The sequence below is a fragment of the Tachypleus tridentatus genome, chromosome 13 (assembly GCF_004210375.1).
Source record: "Tachypleus tridentatus isolate NWPU-2018 chromosome 13, ASM421037v1, whole genome shotgun sequence".
In the NCBI taxonomy this organism is placed as follows: domain Eukaryota; kingdom Metazoa; phylum Arthropoda; class Merostomata; order Xiphosura; family Limulidae; genus Tachypleus; species Tachypleus tridentatus.
The window spans coordinates 134,432,372-134,451,229 of NC_134837.1; the positions used below are offsets into that span (position 1 = coordinate 134,432,372).

Genomic DNA, 18,858 nt, shown 5'->3' on the forward strand with positions numbered 1-18,858 from the left:
TAATGTTTTTGTTGTTTTTTTCGAGTATGGATTCGTCAGTCCGTAGCGAATTTCATGAATGTAAGTTTAGTTTTCTGTATCGATATCCTCTACAGTATCCATGATAATTAATTATAAAAGTAAATACTATAATATGAAAAAGACACCTGTCTGTAATGAGTTAACTGGTGTCTCTACCATTGAGTCCATTGCAACGCACCACTGACGTAATCCTATTATACCACCTAGCAACGTGCGTATGACAATGTGGTATTGATGTATCTCAGAACGGCTGGTATGGGTATTAATGTTTTTATTGATAAGCAGAAAACAACGTTTCGACCTTCCTGGATCATCTTCAGGTGCCCTCTGGTGTTATTAATGGGTCATGTTTATTTACTTCCACCAATGGCGTGCCATCTCATAAGTAATACAATAGTATATATAAAGAGTCATATGACTTTTTCTAGTTGTATAGATTAATGCATATGTATTCAATGACCATATGAAAAAATGTGTCATCATATAAGAGCCTATGTATACAAATAAGCATTTTTGATATTTCTTATAGGTTGTATTTTCCCCCTTCTTCCTCTTCGTTCGTCATAGTAAGACCGGCCACGGTTTAACCACAACTGGAACAGATTTCCTCTTACAGTCACATTCTGTACACTATACAAGGCTGAAAACGTGGTAATTAACAATTGATTATATTAATATCCTTTTACCCTTCTATTTCTGATCTAGTTTAGGCCGTAACACTTCTACGACCATTTTTCACTGTGATGCATCTGGCGTTCGACTCGTAATCTGAGGGGGTCTTGAGTTCTAATCCTCGTTGCACCGAACATACTCGCTCTTTCAGTCGTAGGGGCGTTATAAAGATACGGTCAATCCCACTATTCGTTGGTAAAAGAGTAGCCCAAGAGTTTGCGGTGGGTGGTGATGACTAGCTGCCTTCCCTCTAGTCTTACACTGCTAATTTAGGGACGGTTAGTGCAGATAGCTCTCGTGTATTTTTGCGCGAAATTCAAAAACAAACAAACAATCACTTTGATAACTCTAAACTCTGATTGGACGTCGCTAGTGCATACTTTGTTTGAAACTAAATATTTTCGAAATTAAATACACAGTTACACAATTTCTACCTCACTTCTCCTAGAATCGACCTCATGTTTGCATGATTCCTGCCACTTTGTATAGTCAGTTGTGAGGATGGCTATCCTGTCTGCAGTATCTATAAAATTTCCCCATCACACGCTTTAGCTACAATTCGACTCATCATCAGCTATAATCATGATTGCCGATTCGATATGCGAAAGTGAAGTTGGTGCTATCGTTTAAACTTCAACTAAAAAATTACTGCTGTGGGAAGCAGCCTAAACGTTTCTGTAGCATGGCCGAAATTGATCATACAGTGGTAACAAATATCGCGCTTCTGTCAGCATAAACAAATGATACACAACACCAATACAGTTGTAACAGTAAATTAATTGTCGCTAGGGTAGATGTGTCAGTCCTTCCATAAGAACAGTAAAGTACATCCACGGCCTGCACGGGTTGTATATAATATTATGAGGTTCCATGCAGACCACAAACTATATTAAAACTACCTTACATAATATGCAATCATGAGTTGAATAATATTAACTAGGTTTTATTACAATATCCACAACCATTTTTGCTGTAAGCAGGTGGAATAATATTAAATAATGATAAAGAAGAACAAATGTGCGATTTCTAACAGTTATGTTCATGATGCGGAAAAACAGCAGAAAGTCTAGTAGATCATCAGTATTAAATTTTATCCTATCAACAGATGGCGCTAAGATGATTAAAATAATGTGGAGCTTTGAAAGTTGAGTAACGATTTTAAAACAATTGTCGCTCTTTACATATATGTATAAAGTTTGTCCACTGCTCTTGATTACGTAGGATCAGCTTAAATATGGAAGGAACGAGTGAGGTATAATGTAATAATAGCCCTATTTACGCAGCGGTTAACATGAGGTCCACGTTAGGTTTCAGTTTTTTCTTTCCACATATTAAATATTTATAGAAAGCGGAATTTCCTGTCTATGTTTTGTGCCTTTTTTTTTCTACTTTTACATAGAACTATAGAAAACTAGAAATCTCAACAATAATATTGTTGACTGAAGTCAAAGCAAATTAAGTTAGGAAGCAGTGGACAAAGCTGTCATAAGTTATAACAGGATTCAATAATGCATCAAGATATCAACTAGGAGTGTTTTTAACGTAGGAAAATAGCAATCAGAGGACGACAGTTGCCTATCTATCTATCTTAATGCAGTTTTTTTTATTGAAATGAATATGTTTTAAAAGAGTAAATTTTAATAATTAAATACAGAAATGCCCCAAATCCGTTTACTGATACTTACGGGGGAGACAGGCCGTTTCGTTATATAACACATGGTACGGACGGCATTTGCATTCTTTGCTGTTCCAGTCACAAAAGCTGTTGGGTATAAACATCAAACACACTAGTGACGACCGGCAGGTAGCACCTATCTTCATTGGTGTTGGGACTATATCTAGATAATAATAATTGGAGTTTCAGCAGATTTTATTTTCACTATGAAGAATTTTAAGCAGCCTTTGTACAAAGTGGAATAGCCGAGACTAACAGTGCTGTTTAAGAAAAGTTTGAAACATACAATTCTGACCCCGAACTTGAGTTTAGGTCTTACTGAAGCCCAACATTAGAAAAAGTTGAAACATACAATTCTGACGACCCTGAACTTGAGTTTAAGTCTTACTGAAGCCCAACATTAGAAAAAGTTAAAACATACAATTCTGACCCTGAACTTGAGTTTAAGTCTTACTGAAGCCCAACATTAGAATGATAGTTCCGAAGAAGTGAAATCGAGACTGGATGAAATTCGAACGGATGATTTTGACTACTAGACAAACCTGGCATTTTAAATGCGATCCTAAAAAGATGATTATAGTATCTGTTCGGTAGATTTATTTGTGAATTTGAATCTTGTTCAATATAAAGTTTAATTTATCTAAAAATAATTTAATTTCACATAACGTATGTGCCGCCATTAACTCCACACATCAATAGGGATGAAACAATATGTTAAAACGCTTCTAGAGAAAGAAGCAGAAAACGCGGAACGATTTCACAGAAATGAAGGTGTAATGACGGATAAACGTATTGACACTAAACGAGGTAATAATTTTTTTCTAGGTTTCGAGAAGAGAAATAGTTGTAAATAATTTAAAGGTTATTGTATAGTATTTTTGTTGTTGTTTATAAATGAAGAAGGAGAAAGGTACCAAACACAAGGATTTCAATTTTAAGTTGGGAAACAAAAGCAAGTTTGGGTTTCTAATTAATCTTTTATATTCAACAAATAAGTCATTTTTGTCTGTTTCTAAATCTTTATAGGCACAGCTTCGAGAACTGTAGCATGCAGGGATCGAATTACGAATTTTAACGTCTAAACCGTTAATATTGCTGCTGAGCCATTTGTCGGTGGAGGTGTCAGAGGAGAGTTTGTTTGGTTGCACATTGGGCAATCTGTGCTATTCCTACCTCGGGTATTGAAAACCAGTTTCTAGCGTTGCAAGTCAGTATAAGGAACGTGTGAACATAGTGTTTTAAAATACCTTATTTTCCTTGAAATACTTGTTCCCTTTGTTGAAATCGAGTACCATGGGATAGCTGCATCTCAATATTTAGGGGAGGATGGGAAATAGAAGAATTACTGAAGTTTCTAACTTAATTGTACTTAAAAATAAATGTCTATATTTAATTAACCTTCAGGTTTCAACCTTATATTTTTCGATAGGAGAAATATACCAGAATCCTAAAATTACCGATGATGCAGGCCCCATCAACCTTTTAAATACATTTTTTTAAACAGTTTATGGACCAAGTTAGCCGTAAATTCATATTTTGTTGGTTAGAGCATCTTTAGTAACACAAGTCTCATCAAAAAATGAAGAAAAACACCATAAGTATTGCAATTAAAGACACTCATTACTGTTAGGATGCAATGTATTTCACATACAAAACGAGTTAGTTAATCCACTTTTTGTCCTCGTGAATGGCGGGATAATCTAACAGCGCATGAGCCGCAAAACTTGAGAAACTGGGTGTTATTGGGAGTTAAAGAAACATGTCTATCATTTGACACCCTTATCGTATTTGTTTAAAATAAACACGATCAAACTGTCATGATTTTTTCATTTATTTTAACACGTAACTTTCACGTTACAAGAGGCAATTTTTTATTTATTTTAACATGCAACTTTCGTGTTCAAAGAAGCTATTTTTATATTTATTTTAATAGATAATTTTCACGTTACAAGAGACAATTGTTTATTTATTTTGACAGGGAACTTTCATGTTTCAATAGGTTGCTTTTTTTTCATTTATTTTAACAGGTACTACGTGCCAATGCAACCTGAGCAAAAAAAAAAAAAAATCGTAATTTCGGAACGTTTATTATAACATAATAACAATAACTAACCCACAGAGTAGGACACGTTTTTTGATAACATTAGAGAAATATAGAACAGCTAATTTATGTCTTTTACGTACTTTATCGTTATATGATATATAAACGTTGCTAGTCTTCATTTTCAATTATTTAATAATAAATGTAAGCAATAAATGTAAGTACTTTTGGTTTGATTCTATAGCCACAACTGATATAAGTGTTTTTTTGAGTTTCAGTTGCGTTTAATATAAGTACTTTTTATTTGAGTTGCAGTCTCATTTAATATAAGTAATTTTTATTTCCGCTAAAGTCACGTTTAATATCGGTATTTTTTATTAGAGTTACAGTCAAATTTAATATAAGAATTTTTATTTGAGTTACAGTCATGTTTAAAATAAGTACTTTTTATTTGAGTTACAGTAACATTACAATAACAGTACTTTCTACCTGAGTTACAACCGCATTTAATATAAGTACTCTTTATTTCAGTTCCAGAGACATTTAATAAAAGTACTTTTATTTGAGTTATGGTCACATTTAATGTACGAACCTTTTTCTGAGTTACTGTCATATTTAAAATAAGTAGTTTTTATTTGATTTGCAGTCTCATTTAATACAAGTAATTTTATACGAGTTACAGTCTCTTTTAATATAAGTACTTTTTATTTGGTTTACAGTCGTCTTTAACGTAAGTACTTTCTATTTGGGTTACTGTCATGTTTAATATGAGTACTTTTTATTTGGGTTACTGTCATGTTCAATATGAGTACTTTTTATTTGGGTTACTGTCATGTTTAATATGAGTACTTTCATTTGATTGTACAGTCTCTTTTAATATTAGTACTTTTCATTTGATTGTACAGTCACATTTATTATAAGTTGTTTTTTTTTCATTTGATAGTACAGCCACGTTTAATATTAGTGGTTTTATTTTGATTGTACAGTTGCATATAATATAAGTAGGTTTGATTTCAGTGTACACTCACGTTTTTCAATGTAAATACGTTTAATTTGATTGTATGGTCATGTAAATACGTTTGATCTGACTGGCCAAACGATTAAAATTTCAATTTCACGAGAACTTTATTTAGCGTGTTCTCTAGTTGAAAATAATTTTAATCGCCGAAAGAATAGCTCCCACCCTATCCCAGACCATCCTGTTCTGAATTAGTTCTCTATACAGGAAACAATGAGCGGACTGTGTAAGGTGATAGAACGCAATTAGAAGACATTAAAATTAAAACCTCCTAAATGTACCGCTTTAATCTAACTAACAGTGCAGAAAGCGCCCACCATGGAGTCTAATACTCATCCTGACTCTGTAACTATAACAACCACTGGATCATTTTGAGTAGTTTGGAAAGAAAATAAACAGGTAAATGCTCTGAGGTTTGCTACCAAACCGCATAAGTAAAACTCCTCTCCGATAACCAGATGAGCCGCACTAGGCTAACCATTGAAGTCCAGGATCGAAAGCATGAGTGCAATCTTTAATCTTCTTCGAACGCGCCGAAACGTCATCTCTCACGTGATAAATACATGGAGTAAAGATATGTCAAACAAAGAGCGCAAGGTCAGTAACACCAGAAGTGCAAAACTTTCCCACATTCTTTTTCTACTGAGGAATCAAAAATTGAACGAGGAAATAAATAAGTAAAGCCAGACAAAGCAAGTAAGGAAGGAAAAGAAGACACTACAAGTTATAAAACAAGGTATATTATTAAAAAAAAAAATCGACGGCTTAAAGAGCACAAGGAAGCCAAACATTTGGGGTCTTAATGGTAACACGTTATTCGAAACAAATCGTTTTATTAGTCACCTGTCATAGTTTTTCAATCTTTGATTGTTTTCCCGTTAGTAACTTAACATGAACACAATTTAATTACTGCCTTCTCTTTATTTTTTGATTCTTAAAAATGATTAGATACTTAGATAATATCAATCATTCCATACTCTCACTTTCATTAAGGAATGGGTTTAACTCCAAACAAACGATCTTGTGATAAGTTTAGGTACATTATATGGTAACCCTACTTCGACCATCTGTCGTTCCTAATTTGAACCATTCACCAGAAATAAGGCAGTTAATAAACATCGCCATACCACCCACAACAAATGTTAAGTGACTGTTACCCTTATAACACATCTGCAGCTTAACACGTGAGAAATAGTTTGAGGCATCCAAATGACTGCTGCAATGCCAACCCAAGACATTTTTACATTTGGGTTGGGATATTGATTCCATTATGTTTTAAAATTTAAATAATATTATAAAATAAAGTTTTATTTCAATTAAAGAATATGCTACAAAGTTTTTACAGTGTTTTATAAAAAACCCGAACCATTTATTCTTCCGCATGAAAAGCTAGGCTATTAATATTTAGTGAATTCAGTAACTTTCTCACTGTTTCATAACTTTAAAGTAGAGGTATGCTTAACTGCATGTTTTTTGGTAGAAGATATTATTAAAACCAATAAAAAGTATTATTAAACCCCTTTATTAATCACCCTTTTTATTATTAAAACCAATAAAAAGTATTATTAAACCCCTTTATTAATCACCCTTTTTATTATTAAAACCAATAAAAAGTATTATTAAACCCCTATATTAATCACCCATCAATAACAATAATTAAACTACTTAATTACTACTGTTAAACACTTTCAATAAATGTTATTAAATTCCCTGAACTAGTAATGTTAAACCCTATCAGAAAACGTTATTTTATTCCTTTAACAAAACTAGTTTAATAACGTTTGTGATTGAATTCCTTAAACTAGTATTGTTAAACACCATCAACAAACGTCATTAAATTCTTTAAATTAGTAATGTTAAATACTATCGACAAACATTGATAAATTCTTTGAACTAGTATCGTTAAACACGATCAACAAACATCATTAAATTCCCTCAACTTGTAATGTTAAAATACTATCAACAAACTTCACAAAACTACCTAAACTAGTATTGTTTAAATACTAGTTAAAATAATTTAATAACGCTTGTTAATAGTGTTTAACAATACTAGTTTTGGGAATTTAATTACGCTTGTTAATAGTGGTTAACAATACTAACACAGCAAATTTATTAACGTTATTAAATTCCCTAAATCAATATTGTTAACACTATGAACAAACGTTATTAAAATTCTTTAAACTAGTATTGTTAACACCATCAACAAACATATTAAATTCGTTGAACTAGTATTATTAAATATTATCAACAAACGCTATTAAATATTTTAAACTACTATTGTTAAACACTATAAATAAACGTTATTAAATTCTTTAAGCTATTCATGTTAAACACTATCAACATATGTTATTAAATTCTCTTACTAGTATTTTCAAACACTACAATCAAACATTGTTAACTTTCTTAAACTAGTATTGTTAAACACTATCAACAAACATTATTAAATTCCCTCAACTAGTACTGTTAAACACTATCATCAAGCGTTATTATATTCCATTAACTAATGTTGTTAAACACCATCAACAAACTTTATAAAACTTCCTAAACTAGTATTGCTAAACACTATTAAGAAGCGTTATTAAATTCCCTAAAGTAATATTGTTAAAGACTATCAACAAACGTTATTAAATTCTCTAAACTAGTATTGTTAAACACAATCAACAAACGTTATAAAAATCCCTGATATACTTTTTTTAAAACACTATCAACAAGTGTTATTAAATTCTTTAAACCGGTATTGTTAAACACTATCAATCAATGTTTTACCCTTGTTAACGACAAGTGTTAAATGTCGTGCAAAGGGATGGGCTGTTGGGAACAAGCCCTATGCTTCTTACCTTTATACCAAAGCCCCTATGTTCTCTGTAACAACTGGTATGAAAAGATACATCTTACTTGTTGCGTGTATAACAGAGGCAACCCGCAGTGTCTTTATTAATTTCTTCAACCCCAACTCCAGAAAAAACCCAAAACAAATGACATTTCATTACGATACTTGAAAATTCTTTTTTTTTTTGTCAGTGAGTTCATGCCACATTCAATGTCCAATGTATATTACTGTAAAATCATTTAAGTAGAAATTTTAAAATTTATTAACTATTAGTTAACAGTTTTTACTAAACACTATCAACAAATATCATTAACACATATTAGCAAACTTTCGTGAACTAGTATTACACCACAAGTATAATATTTTTTGATATTTTATAAAGAGAAGTTTGGTTCGATATATACTTTATCTAGCTGTAAAACTGAGGTATTTAATATGTAAACAAAATGAAAATTAATAATAATTATCCCTACTTTAGAAATCACTGTAATTATGTTAGTCTGAGCCAAAGTAAGGATAAATAAATTTTGGTTACGATTGAGAGGATCATAGAACGGTTCTGAGTTTGTTCGTTTGTTTTTTTTGTGTTTTTTTTTTTCCTTTTTCAAGTAGAACCTTTTAGCATCACCTGTTTTATATATATCTACTAATGTCTCTTTTGGGTAGAAGAAAGGGATCATTAGAACCCCAGGTGGAAAAGTTCTGTGAAAGAAATAAAGTGATAAATATTCGTCGTATTTTTTTCTCTGATGTCTGGAAAAGTGTGTATGTGTTTTCTTATTACAAAGCTACAGCGGGCTATCTACTGAGTCCACTGTGGGGATTCGAGCATCTAATTTTAGCGTTGTAAATCCGTAGACTTACCGCTGTACCAGCGGGGGCAACAGTCACTTACATACTTACTTAGATTAAAATTCTTTATACCAGTAAAAGTTTGGCTCACATATGTAGTAGGGACTTAGATGGCTTTATATACGTACTATAAGTTTTAGTTTTGCCTAGTCAATACAGTAAAATAGTCGTTAATATTTAGACATTTTAAAGATGATTTTAAACGGGCGATTTGTTTCGGCCGCCATTTTGTTTCATCACGATCCCTACTATTAAATACCACTATACTTAATGATCAACAACTATTATTACTAAAATCACGCACAGTACGGAATAAAACATTGCCTGTAATTACAGCTTACCTATTCTCTTGATAAAGGGCACTGGTGGACTTACATCTGAAGTCTCAGCTGAAGAAAACTCAATTCGTACAAAGACCTGTAAATCCAAAAACAATTTAAACTTTATCAATCCAACATAAAAAGATTAACAATATTTACAGATAATAATAGTCTGGTTTTCCACATCTGTATTATTAGTACGTACGTATTTAAAATTTACGAAAAAAAAGTTTGTTTATTTTTTAATTTCGCGCAAAGTGTAGCTATCTGCGCTAGCCGTTACTAATTTAATAGTGTAAGACTAGAGGGAAGGCAGGTAGTCATCACCACCCACCGCCAACTCTTGGGCTACTCTTTTACCAACTCTTTGACCGTCACATTATAACGCCCCCACGGCTGAAAGGGCGAGCATGTTTGGTGTGACGGGGATTCGAACCCTCGACCCTCAAATTACGAGTCGCGCACCTTAACCACCTGGCCATTCCGGTCCCAAAAAGAAAAGTACACAACACATACAGAGAACGGCCAAAATTTTGTTGTTTATATATAAAAACACTGACAGCTTTTTCTTTTATGTTACTATTTATTTATTTTTTATTCTACCATCCACAGAGGAACAACCAAAACTTAAGTATTTAACAAGTTATTTATCAAACAATTATTTTAACGTTGCTCTCCTTCTGATTGTACAGATATGCATAACTACAGTTTTAATTTATTTGTGCTTAATTAATTCTTTTACAGTAATGATCAGGCATAACATTTTTTAGGTATATTAAAAATTAAGTAATTTAAAGATAATTAAGACATTTTTATTGATTCAGGGATAAATGAGCTATCTGTACGTTACCTGTGGTGGACAGAACCCAGAAAGCCTATTGTGTTGATTTGTGCTGAACAAACTAGAACTACAGCATCACCCCTACGTTTCGGAAAAGTAAGGTTTTTCACATTTTTGTAAGAATTTGTTATAATTTTTTATTAAAAAATCCATTGTTTTTGTTTTAAAAACTATCGAATTTATTATACTGTATGTTCTTGTCTTGTCTATAAGCACATTTTGAAAAGCTTTGAAACTAAAAATGCAATTAACAGTTTATATTAGATTTAAATATATCTTTTTTCTTAAATCGTTGTATGCTTTAAGAAGGTTTTAGAAATGTCAATGCAGAGCTAAAACAAGTATTACATCAAAGCGTTTTTTTAATGCAATGTATAAATGTAATGTATCAGAATTTCAAGTTCTATGGCTTTTAAATGTTTATACCTCGGGATTTCGTTCTTGTATTTAGAGAGGGCGCCCTCGAGAAAGAACCTGATGATGTTTTTGTTATAAGCGTAGTTGACAATTGTCTGATACGCACGCATAGGTTTGTGCTTGTGTTAAGAACTAAAATATGCTTAATTTTCAGGTAATCAAGCAGGCATTGCAAAACCTAACATCTTAGGCCGTAGATCAAGTGCGCGTGGGAAAATGTCAACGTCACCTTAGACAGCGTGTTATGATTAGCGTCATTGATTTCTTACCGTAGGCATATCTTACACGTTTTTTAGGCTTATTTGTACAAGAAGGTGTCTAGGCTGCACTTCCGTGGTTGTAATTACGCGCCGAAGCGAGGAACAAACAAGCTTGGAACGTAATAATGATATTTTGACAGAATCTGTTGATTTGTGAGAATGATCCCTCCAGACGTTTTGCTTTGTGTTTTTGTAATTACTTAACAAACTATTTTAAGACAATGTGAGTAACGTAAAGGTAAGATTCTTTTCCCCCCATCTATTAAAATGTTTAAGAGCTTTTTTTTTTAAAAGTTGCACTGTCCATCTATTATATTAGTTGGTTGGTTTGGAGTTTTATGACGCAAAGCAACTAGGCTATCTGCGCCTCATCTATATCAAAATCTGTCTACATAAATAAACGTTAATATGTGTGTGTGTGTTTGTTCCTTGTATATTTCTATATTTCTTGGTCGCTCGGCACCAAAATCTGTCTACATAAATAAACGTTAATATGTGTGTGTGTGTTTGTTCCTTGTATATTTCTATATTTCTTGGTCGCTCGGCACCAAAATCTGTCTACATAAATAAACGTTAATATGTGTGTGTGTGTTTGTTCCTTGTATATTTCTATATTTCTTGGTCGCTCGGCACCAAACTTGTCGCAGTGAAACAGGATGACACGGTGAAAGTTAAGAGGAGAAAAGGATTGGACCTCCAGTTTAATTTAATATTAATAAAATTCTTGAAAACAGTATGTCTTTCTTTCCAATATTAGTATCTTTATGTATTTTTCTTACACTTGTAATGTTTGTTATGTTACGAAAAACAGAAGCGTAATTTCTTATCCTCTATTGTAACTGAGTTTTATTTCACTTGTCCAATGGACCGGTAATCCAGTGGTACTCCGGCTCGTTTTGCTTTGTGCACATGTGATAAAACTGAACAAATCATTAGAGGGTATTTGATGGGTTGTAAAGCTATTTTTCTCTGTATTTAGCTTAGAGCTAGAATTAGACAACATGTTTTATTATTATTCACGTTGTGCTATTCCACCATTGGAATGTTGCATAACGTTAATAAATACACTGTTTATTTTTAGGCAAAATTAAATTATAATTAGTGACAGCAGATTGTATATTGACAGAATTAGACTTAGAGCTCTGCGGGATTCACGTTTTTTTCTGTTTGATTGTTGTCGAGTGCAAAACTTTAATATGGGCTATTTATGTGATTAAAAGCGTTAGAGACCTCCAGATTTTCGCTGAACCACTGAGGAGCTGCAAACAAATTTAGGCTAATAAGCCTAAAGCTAATGTATGTGCATTTATTAAATGATTATCTCCGCCTTACTGTAGTGGATCTAGTTTTACCTTTTATTTTGTGAACCGAATAATTTGAAAAGGTGAGTGCCCCAAGGACCAGTCTACTAACTTTTGGTGAGCATAGCTCTAAAGTAAAATTAACAAAAGTCAAATATTTTCACCATAATGGTAGTTAATTGGGCTTTTGAAAAACGGTTAAAACTAGAGAACAGATTAGCACTAAAAGAGGATCTTCGAAGTTACAGCAATAGTGGTAAAAGGGGAGGGGGAAATTGAAATTGTAGTTAAGGTTAATTGCTGTGAGTGATTTCTGGTTTATTAATGTTCGAAAAAACGTTAGATTTCAAATAATATCCCACATGATAACTTATACGGAGGGTCGATAAAAACGTACACACAAAAGACTTTTTCGTGAAGTTTCCACCTCTACCGGAAAATTCGAACAAAATGACGAAGTTATTTAAAGATACATTATTGTAAATTTTAATGTAGAAACTCCAACTTTTTCTTTAGTCGCTGCTGGTCAGTACTTACATAAGCTATTTATTGACAACAAAAATGGCGTCCTTTCAACAGTTTTTGAAAAGCGTACACGAGCTCTCTCTCCTTTTCCAGGGGCTTAGCGGAAAGTCAGCGGGCTGAAGACGCTAAAACTCGAGTTTCAATACTCTTGAGAGGTAGAGCATTGTGTAGCTTTGTTCTTAACAACAAATAACCTCTCCACTTTCTTCCCAGGGACAAGTTTTCACAACCCACAGTTAACTTTTGTGTTATAGTTTTCGTTTCTTCATGTAATATGTGCGATATTTCATTGAGAAAGTATTGGTATCACTTACCCGAAGACAATGTTTTTTTGCGAGTTCAGAGTTAATATTGTTATTTGAAAAGGATTGAAGAATCTGTAATTACCATATCTGAACACAAATAAATAACGTTGTGTTAAGAATATGAACAAAATACAGCATTATAGCATAATAAGCATAACAATTTCACTCTCCACAATTTTTTCTGCTACAACACTGTTGTTCCAATGCCCAATGTCTGTCGTATACCGTTACCAATAGTTTTTGTTTTTCTTATTGTTAGACCTCGTATGAATGAAGAACATTTCTAAATAATAGTTAGCACTTACCATTAAAAACCAGGAGGAAAACTGCATTAGCATCATGTTTAATTACTACGTCGTCTGCAAATAAAAACACGTAAAAATAAATATTAGAGGAAAACGCAATATTTGAAATTGCTTAGAGTTAAAAATAAAATGTTTTTGATTTTAAATAAATATTAAATTTGATTTTCTACTTAATAACTTTAGATGAAAATTAAACTTGCAACAAGATTTGAAGAATTATTTTTACTTTATTTTAAATACGGTCTAAATATTCCTCAAATGTAAATTTAATATTTGTATTTTTATTCAGACAACATAACATAACAATAATGACAACTATCTAGGGATCCTCACGAAGGTAATCCAGTGGCTTAGTGGTGAGCGTTAAGGATTTATAATGTTAAGATTTTGTGTTCGATCCCTATGATGGAACCGGACGTATAGCGAATCTTTGTGTTTAACATCAGATAAACTAGCATGTGATAAAAATAAATTTACATGGACATACAAGAAACGCCTAAAGCGTTAATAAGCAATGGTAAAAACGTTCGCTTCTTACACTACACTGCTTATATACAAGTACCTTACACTACACTGCTTATATACAAGTACCTTACACTACACTGCTTATATACAAGTACCTTACACTACACTGCTTATATACAAGTACCTTACACTACACTGCTTATATACAAGTACCTTACACTACACTGCTTATATACAAGTACCTTACACTACACTGCTTATATACAAGTACCTTACACTACACTGCTTATATACAAGTACTTACACTACACTGTACCTTACACTACACTATATACAAGTACCTTACACTACACTGCTTATATACAAGTACCTTACACTACACTGCTTATATACAAGTACCTTACACTACACTGCTTATATACAAGTACCTTACACTACACTGCTTATATACAAGTACCTTACACTACACTGCTTATATACAAGTACCTTACACTACACTGCTTATATACAAGTACAATGAACAATTTCAGGTTTTATAAAGACAAGTAAAGATCGATACACACACACACACACGTAACCTAGCTACCTGTTGTAATGTAGAAAGTTTTAATAATAGAAAAAGCAAATTAAAATCTACAAAAACTGAATTACTTAAAAAGTCCTCCCCATTCACTGTAATTGTTAGTCTGAGTCAAAGTAAAATTAAAAATTTCTAACTTTTAAGTAATTCAGTTTCTGTAGTTTTAATTTTTCTTACTTAAATATTTTTGTATCATTAAAAATTTCTATTTTACTATAGCTAATCACGTGACATACACATGTCAACCTCTTATTGTCATTATAAAATTAAATTTATTATACTTATTTCTTTCCTTTTTATGAGCTGTATTTTCTGCATTACGTTGTGTGAATAAGGATAATGAGCTGTATTTTCTGCATTACGTTGTGTGAATAAGGATAATGAGCTGTATTTTCTGCATTACGTTGTGTGAATAAGGATAATGAGCTGTATTTTCTGCATTACGTTGTGTGAATAAGGATAATGAGCTGTATTTTCTGCATTACGTTGTGTGAATAAGGATAATGAGCTGTATTTTCTGCATTACGTTGTGTGAATAAGGATAATGAGCTGTATTTTCTGCATTACGTTGTGTGAATAAGGATAAACGTGACGGTTCATGTAATCTTGGATACACTACAACAAAGGTCCGGCATGGCCAGGTGGTTAAGGCGCACAACTCGTAATCCGAGGTTCGCGGGTTCGAATCCCCGTCACACCAAATATGCTCGCTCTTTCAGCCGCGGGGGCGTTACAATGTGACGGTCAATCCTGCTATTCATGGTAAAAGAGTAGCCCAAGAGTTGGTGGTGGATGGCCATGACTAGCTGTCTTTCCTGTTGTCTTACACTGCTAAATTAGGGACGGCTAGCGCAGATAGCCCTTGTGTAGCTTTGAGCGAAAATTCAAAAACAAACAGTTTCTATGTTGGCGTCTCTTACTTATGTTTTGTGTAATGAACTGTTTCTGTCACCATAAAAAGCACAGAAAAGTGCTCACGTCTTAAAACGTGATATGTTTCAGAAGCAACTATCTGATTTGGAAACATGCACTTATGATAACTTTGACGGAATTATAAATATATCAGTCACTAGATACCATGTGAGGCCTTGCAATATTTCCTTCCTCAACAACCAGAAAAACCGGCCTATGACCCCCTGTAACTGTTCATCAACCTTTTTTTCCAACCCTAATTAGATAAAATTTCTTTTGTAATATTATCACCACGTACGATGCCAAGTTGCGCAATTATAATAGTTGTGCCACAAATTTGCTCGCAAAGAATGTTACGTGTCGTAACGCGGGCAAAATTTAAAGTGAAAACTTATAAACGTGCACAGAAGTAGCTTCTAGTTACGGTGGATCAGTGAACAGGTTTTGTGTTCTCACGCGCCCTCCACTGGCGAGTTAAAAACTAAATAACTATTGGCTACATATCGTTGAGCATACTATTTTATAAAGCTGCTTTCTTTCTTATCATTCCGTATGGATGAAAAGATCTATAAGTGTGGGCACCATACGTTTCTCACAGTAAACCTGTAGATTTTATTTATGTGCGTAAATAACTCTTCCCAATAAACAAAGTTTATTATTTGATCTAAGGATTAAATAGGGATAACACTTAGCCTGGACTGTTGTCTTTTGGGTGAGACTTGTAATAAAACCTCAGATAAGAAAAGAACATGCTATTTTTCTGTAAAATAATTTACCGAGGATCGCCCTTCAATTTCAGTAATCCTAAGCAAAACAGCGTTCTGGTAGTTTAAATAAAAGTTGAAATTCGAACCCGAATAATCCAGCCGCTATATTTTAAACTGAATATATTGTACATTAAAATTCGTTAAACTGAAAATTATTTGTGTTTTTATTAATTGCCGGTGGATTGAAAACAACAACAATAACAAAATTTCGTAATAGGTTAAATGTAAACTGAGATAAGTTTATATAAAGGTTTACATTTCAAACACTTTCGACGATTTTGTCTTTTTGTCATTAGGTTAACTTGACCCGCTTTAACAGTGTATACTTCTATTTTCGAAAATAATATACGGAAGAAAGACAAATTGCGCAAACTCAGTTACACTTGCATTTTGATTGGACGGTGGAAATCGGGCTGTAGGACGGATTAGGACAATTAGGTTTTCTGTGGAAATAAATTCGTTTACCTAATAACCTTAGACAATATATTTATATATATCTTCTAAAAGTAGTTTGGCTTTTTCGTTTCGAAATTTATCATTTGCGAGCAAAATTGGAAATCTTAAACAATATTACTGAAAGATGTAATTGGAATTTGGTTTTACTACGGAAGACTGTAAAATTTGTTCATCTCCTTTAGTGAAAAAATAAGAAAATAAACAATTTCAGAATTTCTAGTTTAAAGAGCATGATATAAACAACAGTACCAAAAACAAACACTAAGTTGTACAATTCTACTGAAATAAAAGCGAAATAGAACACCAATTAGCAAAACATTTCAAAATTTTTAGGTTAAAGAACGTAAGAGTAACAACAGTACCAAAACCAACCACTGTGCGTTGCTGTTTATTTAAAAAAAAAAACACTCAAAAATATAAACTAATGAAAGTACCAAAAGTAACCACAGGGTGGCGCTGTAAGGTTTAATATGAAACTCATTGGTCAAGCATTACTCGTTAACTTATTTTGAGTTTTGAAGTAGTTTTAAAGAAGTTATGTCTTCTCAAAATAAAGAATGTTCTTTATAGTTTTCAGACATAGCTGTACAAGTCCTAATTTCGAACTGATAGACTAGAGGAAAAGCAGTTAGTCCACAATGTTCATTGCTGTGTTTTGGACTACTCTTATTTGTCAGAATGGCATTATAAACTACCATATATACCCTAAAGTGCGAAACATGATTTTGCAGTAACGAATTGCTGAAAAAAAAATTGTTTTCATAGCCTGGCTCAAAGTAAACAAAACCAGAATACTTAGTTCAGTTGTAAAGCTTTGAACCAGATTTGAAGAATGACGTCCTGTTCGTGACTTTGTGATTAAAAATAATTTCTCCCAGTGGGTATGAATGGCGAGGTTCTGATGATATAAAAAAAATGACCATGTTGCTGTAACTCACCTGGCATATATGAAGACAAGGAACCAATTTTAAAGCACTAAAGTTTGAATAGATAATACAGAAAACTTTATTATAAGTTTAACATAGTAGCAAATGTAGTTTTAAAGCTTATAACGCTAAAAACCGGGTTTTGATACCCGTATTAGACACAATACAGATATGCTACTGTGTAGTTTTTACTTAAAACGAACAAATAAATAACAAATGTATCACGTTTCGACAAGGTTTGGTTAAATTTGTAATATTTTTTATTACCCTTTCAAGCCATCTTCAAGCTTTATCACGCTTCCCTTCCAAATTGATCAAATATTACTTGTTTGTTATTGCAAATGTAATTTTTCCGTGACTAATCAAGATACCAGGACAATTATCCAGAAGATAGTGCTCGAAGAGTAACTATGTATTGACCTATAGGAATTTCAAAACGGTGTAATTGTCATGAAAAATACAACCTTTGGCATCTTAGTATGATGAGATTAAACGTTTTTTTTGTTTTTTTTTTTTGCTTTAGGAAATTACGTAGTAGTCTAGCTTGCAAAGTTCTCTAGTAAAGAACGTAGGAACGAAAAGTTTTGTTTCGTTAAGCGGCATGTTCTCGAACCCTTATTATGTAACTAGATGGTTACAATGGACCGTGCGCATGTTTCAAAGTTTTATGGTTCTCATATGTGAGAAATATCTACAGTACGTGACCAATACATCACAGTTGCCATTCTTTGTCACCGTCCAGTATTACTCCTGGAATGCTACCGTCTCTTTAATTATGTGTTGCATTACTAGACAAGAAGAATGAAATTTGTCACTACACAAAACAACCCTACCAAATACTAATCGTTTGCAAAAACATCAAAAATAAATAAATAAGCTTACTTTGGTGTAGTAATCATACAGAAATAACCAGAGCGACAACGTTGCTGCAAAAATTGTAATCGCTATATCGTGTCCGGTAGATTTGTTTGTTTTTGGAATTTCGCGCAAAGCTACACGAGGGGTATCTGCGTTAGCAACCCCTAATTTAGTAGTGTAAGACTACAGAGAAGACAGCTAGTCATCACCACCCACCGCCAAGTCTTGGGCTACTCTTTTACCAACGAATACTGGGATTGACTGTTAATCATAACGCCCCCAAGGCTGAAAGGGTGATCACATTTGTTGTGAAGGGGATTAGAACTCGAGACCCTCATATTAGAAGTCGAGCACCCTAAACATTTGGCCGTGTCGGGCTGTATCTGGTAGAAGTCATAATTTGTTGTAGTGTATACAAGATTGCATGAACCGTCAAAGAAATAAACATTTCGTAAATATTTATAAAAATAAAAATGGCTGATATGGGTTTTTACTTATATATTTTTTTTCT

The 18,858-nt window shown here is 32.9% G+C and overlaps 1 protein-coding gene across 1 annotated transcript in view; it reads right to left on the minus strand.

The window, feature by feature from the left end:
- Positions 1-18,858, minus strand: part of LOC143239104 (uncharacterized) — a 49,946-nt gene that overhangs the window by 17,628 nt on the left and 13,460 nt on the right. Inside the window, exons 2-4 of the mRNA XM_076479931.1 lie at positions 13,384-13,437; positions 9,451-9,526; positions 2,379-2,531 (exon numbers count right to left, since the gene is read on the minus strand). Coding sequence (XP_076336046.1) covers positions 2,379-2,531; positions 9,451-9,526; positions 13,384-13,419 — 265 coding nt within the window. The 5' untranslated portion in view covers positions 13,420-13,437. The remainder of the gene's footprint in view (positions 1-2,378; positions 2,532-9,450; positions 9,527-13,383; positions 13,438-18,858) is intronic.